The 8,238-nt window shown below is 58.4% G+C and overlaps 1 protein-coding gene across 1 annotated transcript in view; it reads left to right on the forward strand.

The window, feature by feature from the left end:
- LOC104167677 (rho GTPase-activating protein 44-like) overlaps positions 1–8,238 on the forward strand; it is a gene marked incomplete at both ends in the record, with an annotated part of 9,024 nt that overhangs the window by 262 nt on the left and 524 nt on the right. The window contains 9 exon segments of the mRNA XM_009708000.1: positions 485–592; positions 1,425–1,501; positions 2,308–2,358; positions 2,360–2,414; positions 4,021–4,089; positions 4,174–4,255; positions 5,100–5,227; positions 5,374–5,485; positions 7,295–7,376. Coding sequence (XP_009706302.1) covers positions 485–592; positions 1,425–1,501; positions 2,308–2,358; positions 2,360–2,414; positions 4,021–4,089; positions 4,174–4,255; positions 5,100–5,227; positions 5,374–5,485; positions 7,295–7,376 — 764 coding nt within the window.

Below are 8,238 nucleotides of genomic sequence, written 5' to 3' on the forward strand. Positions count from 1 at the left end.
AAGCTGGGGTCCAGGGCCCCTGCAGTGCTCTACCACTGCCAGGATGCTGCCGGGATGCTGGGATGCTGCTGCCAGGAATTGCTTCCTGGATAATGGGAGGGTGGGTTTCACAGCGGTGTCAGAGGGGCTGGGATGCTCCTGCGATCTTGGTAATCCAGGAGTTTGCTTTATGCTTCTCCTCCTTGGGATGAGCTGGCATCCTTTAGTCGTGCACTCTACGATGTAAACTCTCTCTAGACCTTGAGAAAGTCCGTACAATTTCAGACTATAATTGGTACAATCGTTAGGGAATGAGATTTTTTTTTTCCTAACACCCAGAGTGCCCACGGTCCCCAGGCTGCCACCCTCCCTCCAGCCCCCTGCCAAGGCAGGGCTACCCGAGACCCCCATACCCTTTGGGTGACCGTCACCCACCCCCATGGCTGCAGGATGGCTGCCCATCGCTCCCCCCCATGCCCAACCCTACCGGTACCCTTGCAGGAAGATGCTGCGGCTGTGCGGGGAGGCGGAGGAAAAACTGGCTCAGGAGCTCATCCACTTCGAGCTGCAGGTGGAGAGGGACGTCATCGAGCCCCTCTTCGTGCTGGCCGAGGTGAGGGGCTTGGCGGGGGCAGACACGTCATTGAGTCGCGGTGTCACCGTGCTGGGGATTCACGTCTGAAACGAGCTGGGGGGAAAGCAGGGTTTCATGGCTTCGGCAGCATATTTGGTTCCTGGCTGCTGCGAGAGAGTTGTTCTCTTTGGGATGTTTGCTAATTGCTTTAATTGGGGGGGTCGGTGTGTTTGGCTGGGCTGGCTGCTGGGGCCGTGGTCCTGCCCTTGCTCTTTTCTGCCTTTCCTGAAGGTACTGGCATTAACACTCATTTCTGACCTATTTTTCCAACCTCCAAACACGTACGGTTGTTGTTGGTTGGGATTTTTTTTTTCCCCTCTGCCACCAGCTCTGTTTTTCAGTTTTCCTCACTGCTTTTTTCCCCTGCGTTTTACATCTAGGAAAATGTCCTGGCCTTGGTTCTGATTTTATCTTCCCAGCACAAACAAGAATTTTATCGCACTGGGGCTTTAAACTGTTACCAAATCCTTTGGCAAACGATGCCCGTGCGTTGGGAGGTGCATTGCCACCCCCAAAAGCCCTTTCCCTGCCTTCATCCCGCTCCCTGGTGCAGGAGACTTTGATGCCCCAAGGATGCTCCCCTCAGGGACGCGGGTTCTGCAGTTGGGGTTGTTGGGGCGAGGCCCAACCCTGATGGGGACAAGGTGGAGGGATGAGCTGTGCCATCCTCCTAATGATATTAAAATAAGGAGATGCATCCTCACCCACCGGGCTTGCATCAGCCCAGACTCCCAGCGTGGCAGTCAGGTACCACCAACCCCGGACACCTCCCCGGGGCTGTTTTATCTCCCGTTCCTGTGTGTTGCCGCAGGTGGAAATTCCAAATATCCAAAAGCAGAGGAAACACTTGGCGAAGCTCGTGCTGGACATGGACTCCTCCAGGACGAGGTAGGAAGCAGCTTCAAAGCTGCTTTGTAAAAAATAAACATTCCTAAGCAATGGGTAGCACTGAGGAGGGCACATCCCAGAGCCCTGGTACCGTGGCTCCCTTGGGACAGTAAGTCTCGGCCGTGTCACCATGTGCCTTGAAGTCAAGCTCTGCAACAAGCCAAGATTTCTGTTCTTCTCTGCAGAGCCTGTAGATCCCTTTTCCTTGTCTGCCCTCTGCAGAAAAGAGTATTTTTTTCTGGGACAAATCTTTATTTTTTAATTCTTTTCCTTATCTTGGTGAGTTCGTACGTGATGGCAAGGAGCTGGGTGCTCCTGCCGCTGTAGGGTAGCACTGGGGACGAGCTGGGATGACCCTTGGGATCCTACTGTGTCCCAGACCCTGCGGTGGGAACTGGCAAACCGCACTTTGAGTTTTGCCTGGGCGTGTTGAGTTGGCCAAGCCCCGCACATCTTGGCATGCCCTGGGGAGAGGTTTGCGAGGTGTCCGTAGTCCCCAACATCATGTCGAGGGTCTCCCATCACCTTCCTCTCTCCTCCCGCCTGGATGAGGCTTGTTCTGCTGTTGGAAAGAATTTCTTAATTAGAGCCCAGTGCATGCAGCCGGTTGTGGGGACTGGGGATGTTTAGGGTTGGGAGTGGATGCTGCATCCCAGCCTGGGTTGAGACCATCTCCGTGCTGGGACCATGGGGGGCTTGGCTGAAGGGGGGAGTCCTTGGGCTGCCCTCCAAGTCTGCTGGGATCCGGCCATCGCTCTGCGTGGGTCCCCATCCCTCCCCGTGACAGCTCTGCCCTCTCTCCGCAGATGGCAACAGTCTGCCAAGTCCTCGGGGCTGGCCAGCAACCTGCAGCCCTCACGATGCTCTCAGGGAGGAGATGGAGGAGGCAGCCAACAGAGTGGAGATTTGCAGGGTACCCAGGGGTCCCAGATCGCTTCTTGCTGGGGTGGGGGGACCTTGGCATCCAAAGCACCACGGAAAACCTGCAGCCTCCCCTCTTACCCCGTTCTTCACCCTCTTCGTACCCCATTGCCCGTGATAAACCCTCCTCCAGCTGATTCCCATGCCCAAAGGCAGCCCGGCAGCAGCCCTCACCCTCTCCCCATCACCGCCGGGCACTGCCGGGGCTTGCCGGGGGCTCGAGGTGGCACCCTCAAGAGACAACCGCTGCGCCGGAGCTGCCCGATGTGGGTGATGCTCACCAGCCAAGCAGGATGTCCCTGGTTCCTCTGTCCCCATCCTCCATATCCTGCTGGAGCCGGAGAGTGTCCCATTCCTGGGGGACCCATCCTGGCAGGAGCCAGCGAGCTCAGCACCAAACACACCCAGCCCTGGCGCAGAGACCTGCGGGAAGCGCCAGTGCGTGCCGAGCCCACGTGTGCCACCCTGCCACGTCATCCCTCGCCATCCCGTGGGAGCACGACCCACCCAGCTGGTCATGTTGGGTGGGAAAAGTGTCAGAGCAAGGGAGGATGCTGCTGCCAGCGCCTTCATCATGGGCTGTGGGATTCGGCGATAGAACCCACAGGCAATTTTGTGTGGCTTTAAATTCCCCTGGGGCAGAAAACACAAAGGGCTGGGCCTTGCGCTAGAAGTTGGGGGCAGGAGATGGAGCTGGGTGCGTGTCTCAAATCCTGGCTCTTTGCTCCAGGGACACAACCAGAACCTGCAGAGCCTTTAAAATCCAGTCCCAAACTCCTGCTGTCTCCCCCCATCTTAGAGCATCGCAGCCCCACGCTCCCAGCAATTCCCAGCAATTCCCAGGAAACCAGCTCAGCCAGGAGCTGCCCCCCAGTACGTTCACCGTACCGATGGTGCACGTTGCAACTCGGACGTGCTCGCAGTGTTTTAAATCCCTGCTGGTTTTCCTCCACTTGACTTATCCAAGGGCATTCTCAGAAAGGAGCAACTAGGGAAGTGGCAAATTCTAGTTTTGCAAGTGGGAGGACACAGCGACGCGTGTCCTGGTACTGAGGGGCTCGTGGCAATCTGGAGCAAGAAGCACCTGATTCCCCATTAGTCTGGTCCGCGCCGACCGGTTGGGATGCTACCGGCGGCAGCCGGGCCGTGCCTGCTGCTTCGCCGCGCAGCAATTAGCCCTGTGGTTAATGAGCCACTTTCAATGCAGCGAAGGGCAAGAACGGGCAAACTTGGGGTTTAATTTGGCCTGGATTTGTGCCGTTCAGCCTGCTGGGATGGGCAGCCTTTGGCTGACGGGTTGTTTCCAAATAATCCTCACTTCCAGAGAGCTCGTTGCAAGGTGCCAGTTAATTGAGGGCTCTGGAAGGAGCAGGGGGGTGAGGGTGGAGCCGTTTGAACGGCAGTGGAAAGCAAACCCTTCAGTGCTGCTGGGCATCCAACACCCCAAGCCCATCTCGAGTGGGTGCTGCAATGTGCCGCGTTGCATGTTGGCTCCTGGTGTGACCGAGCTGGTCCCTCCCGGTGGCCTCTGAAAGGGCCATCATGGTGGCATCAGGGCAGCACAAGTGGGACGGCGACTAATTCTCTGCTCTCCGCAGGACCAGCTCTCAGCTGACATGTACAATTTTGTGGCCAAAGAAGTAGACTATGCAAACTATTTTCAAACAGTAAGTGCCACCCATCCCCGTGGGACTCCTCCGTCCCCATCCCTGGCCGTAGGGGTGACAGCCGGTGCCGTCTCTCCCCCCCAGCTGATCGAGGTGCAGGCAGAGTACCATCGGAAATCCTTAGCGCTTTTGCAGAATGTCCTGCCTCAAATTAAAGCCCAGCAGGGTAAGTGCCCGCGGGCTCTGGCCCGCTCCTGCATGCGATGCCAAGGGCTCTGCGTCACGCCGGAGCCATGCGGAGCTTTGCTGCGGCGATGAGCCGGTTGCAGCGTGACCCTGCGGCGTGGTGTGGGGCTGGCTTTGCGGCTGAGCATCCTCCCTTTGCTCGCCTCATCTGCATCCCGCCTGCCCTGGCGCTGGGCAGGGAATCCCCATCCCAGCTGGTCCTGGGGGGGGCCAGGATCTGGCTGGCTTCATGGAGAGGGAGGGGGGGAAACCTACCTGAATATCACCTTCGAGCGCAGCACCGGAGGTGGGAACCCAGCGCCAAGGGGGGGGTCTTGGGGCTTCGCTTTGTGGTGTGTGACCTCCGTAGGAGCTGGGCTGGGGGACCAAGGTCGGGGAAAGTCCCACACCGTGGCCCCGAGAGCAGCGCGTTCCCCGGGGCAGGGCTCAGGGTGCTGCTGTCGCTGCGGCGAGGCAGGGAGTGATTTGTATTTTATTTTTTTCTCTCGATCCCACAAAATATTCCTGCCTCAAACTGTGATGGAAGAAGGGGGAATATATTGCAAAGGTTTGCCTGTGATTGCTCCCCCCGGAAAACGTTATCCAGCCCCTTTGAAATGTCCCGTGTGATGATTGGAAAACATTTTGTTTGGATTTCATCTTTAAAAAGCACTTCCCAAGCCGCCCAGGACAGAGGTGCGGGGTCCTGTTGTTTAGCAACACCCAAACGGAATATTTTGCTGCCGAAACGCTGTGATCCAAGGGCCTTTCGGGGAGGGGATGTCGGATCCGGCACCATCCCTGCCGTGTCCTCCCCCTCCTCTCACCCCCTCTGCCCATCACAGAGGCGTGGATGGAGAAGCCCTCCTTCGGGAAACCCTTGGAGGAGCACCTGGCCGTCAGCGGGCGGGAGATCGCCTTCCCTGTGGAGGCATGCGTGACGATGCTGCTGGAGTGCGGCATGCAGGAGGAGGTGGGTCCCATGTCCTACCACCCTCGGTTGGGCATGATGGAAGGGGACACGGGTGCCTCCAAGGCAGGGATGAGGAACCGGGGGGGCTTTGGGGACATCCCCCGGCCCTAAAGCTTGGCTGACGCTCTCCCGTGTCCTCTGTGAAGGGTCTCTTCCGAGTGGCTCCCTCAGCCTCCAAGTTGAAGAATCTCAAGGCCGCCCGGGACTGCTGCGTGGTGGACGTGCAGGAGTACTCGGCCGACCCGCACGCCATCGCAGGTAGAAGCTGCCTCGGGGTGAGGAGGTTGGTGGTGTACGGGATGGTCCATCCAGCCCCCAAGCACCAACTGTGGGTACCCAAAGGGTGGTCACCAGTGGCGTGAAGCCTAGTTGGAGGTCAGTAACTAGCGGTGTAGCCCACGGGTCAGTACTGAGTCTGATTTTGTTTAACGTCTTCATTAATTCATGATGGGGATGAGGCACCAGAAGGTCGTGCTGCCATCCAGAGGGACCTGGGCAGGCTGGAGAAATGGGCTGGGGGGGACCTGGGGAAGTTCAGATCCTTTTTGGGTCCTGCACCTGGGGAAGCACAACCCCAGGCACCAGTAAATGCTGGGATCACCCAACTGGAAAGCAGCTTGGCAGAGATGGCCCTGGGGGTCCTGGAGGAGACCGAGCTGACCATGGGCTGGCAACATGAAGGCGAATGGTGTCCTGGGCTGCACTGGGAGAAGTGATGACAACAGGTCAAGGGAGGTGATCCTTCCCTTGGTGAGGCCACTCCTGGAGTGCTGGGCCCAGCGCTGCGCACTGGAAGAGAGACAAGGACATACTGGAGAGTCTCCAGTGAAAGACCATGGAGATGATGAAGGGCCTGGAGCATCTCTCCCAGGAGGAAATGCTGAAGGACTTGGGACTGTTCAGCGTGGAACCGAGAAGGCTCAGGAGGATCTCATCAATGGATATAAATACCTGCAGGGAGGGTGCAAAGAAGATGGAGCCCTTTCCAGTGGTGCCCAGTGCCAGGACCAGAGGCAACGGGCACCAACTGAACCACGGGAGGTTCCCTCTGAACAGCTGGAGACGCTTTGTCACTGTGAGGGTGACCAAGTACAGGTTGCCCAGGGTGGTGGTGGAGTCTCCATCCTTGGAGATACTCAGAAGCCATCGGGACATGGTCCTGGGCAGCCAGCTCAGCTCAGCTGGTCCTGCTGGAGCAGGAGGTTGGACCAGATGACCTCTGGGTCCCTTCCCACCTCAACCCTTCTGTGATATGTCCCAAAGCCTTGGAACAGCGAAGACGGAATATACGGGGGGACAAATGCAGGTGCAGAAATAAAGCTCTTGGTGGAGGTGGGGGTGTTTAGGAGCTGCTGTCCACCAAGGAGCACAAACCCCGACCCGCACATCCCCTCCCCGGCCAAGGGCTCGAGCAGCACTTTGGGTCGCAGGCGAGGAAGAAAACAGGGATGCAATTGTAATCCGAGGCGGCATCGGGGCCCGGGTGACACTAATGAAGGTGACACTAATGAGGGTGCCATTGATCGAGAGAGGCTCTGCAGGAGCAAGGAGCGGTCGGGAAGATTCCCACGTGTTACCATCAAGCTTGCCGTCTTCTGTGTGTCTCTTCTGTGGCCAAGACCCTCTCCAAGCACAGATCTGAGCCCTCAGGGCTGCTGTTGAGCATTAATTGGGTTTAAATGGCAGTCAGCTGCCCCCCCTCCTGGGCTGGGCTCTCTGGTGGGTGCAGGATTGGACCCGGGATTCCAACTGACTGCAGGGGGAAGCTTTTGCCAGCGCAAGGAGCTGTGATCGTCCTAGAGAAAACGGCGCGATGGAGAGCTGGGCAGAGGCAAAAATGGTGGAGGGGATGAGGGAGGTGGTAGGAGGGAGTAGGGGGTGGTGGTTGCTGGGGGTCAGGGGACGCTATGGGTCCCACCAAGCTGGAGGGACTAATGGGTGCTTTGGGATGCATCGGTGGGGAGGTTGGGAGGGACGCCAGTCAAAACGCCGAGGAGTGAAACTGCCCAGTGCCTGGTGGCCAGTGCCACCTGGGGTGCTGAGCCCCGTGTCCCTTGTGTGTCACAGGAGCCCTCAAGTCCTACCTGCGAGAGCTGCCGGAGCCCCTCATGACGTTCGAGCTGTACGAGGAGTGGATCCAGGCCTCCAAGTGAGTCTGGGGCATCCCCCTCCCCATTCCTCTGTGACACGGGTGGTGGCATCTCAGGTCCCCACGGATGGTTTAGGGACCATGAGTTATTTCTGACATGACTCACAGCATTTGGGAGATTTCCTCGGGGATCTGAAAGCCAAGGGGGTTCCCCTGATGCTCCTTGAGCATCGTGGGTCCGGGCAGTGAGGGTGGCCCTGATGTCCCCTGACCCTGATGTCCCCAGCGTGGTCCAGGGCACCTCGGCCAAGGTGGCTGAGCTCTCCCAGCATCTTTCGGCAAGCCCGTGGGTGCTGGTGGCATTTCTGGGTGGGTGTGCAAACCCCGAGGGGGAGCTCCCACCTGCGTTACTGGTGTGCTCTGCACCATTCAACCCCCAAAACCCAGCAGGATTGGGCCAGTTGAGGTGGCACCATCGTACCTGCTCCACCACGGGAGATGTTCGGGGTAGGGGGAGGTCAGGCAGAGGGAGGTGGGAGAAAGAACATCTCCTTTTGGGGGGGAAACCACCTTGGTGGTGCCTGAATATAGGTCCGAGTACATCCCCTGCCTGCCCTGGGAGCGTTGGAGCACGGCAGGGACGCGGTGGTGGCTCCCCGGAGGGGACGGTCCCCGAGGGTGGCATGTGGGGGAGCGGGCTGTTGTTTTGGGGGGGCTGTTTGCTATAATTTCCCCTTCCAAAGCAAACATATCCCCAAAACACAAACCACGGGGAGGCTGCCCAGCAGTGAGGAGGGCATCCAACCTGCCACGGAAAGGTTTCCTTCTCCTTTTGGCCAGGTTTTGTGGGTTAATTTATTTATATAATGTCAGCAGCTGCCCGAGGGTCTCACAGGGTTCCCCAGGGCAGGGCTGGCAGGGT

The sequence above is a fragment of the Cariama cristata genome, unplaced genomic scaffold (assembly GCF_000690535.1).
Source record: "Cariama cristata isolate BGI_N322 unplaced genomic scaffold, ASM69053v1 scaffold24089, whole genome shotgun sequence".
Classification (NCBI taxonomy): domain Eukaryota; kingdom Metazoa; phylum Chordata; class Aves; order Cariamiformes; family Cariamidae; genus Cariama; species Cariama cristata.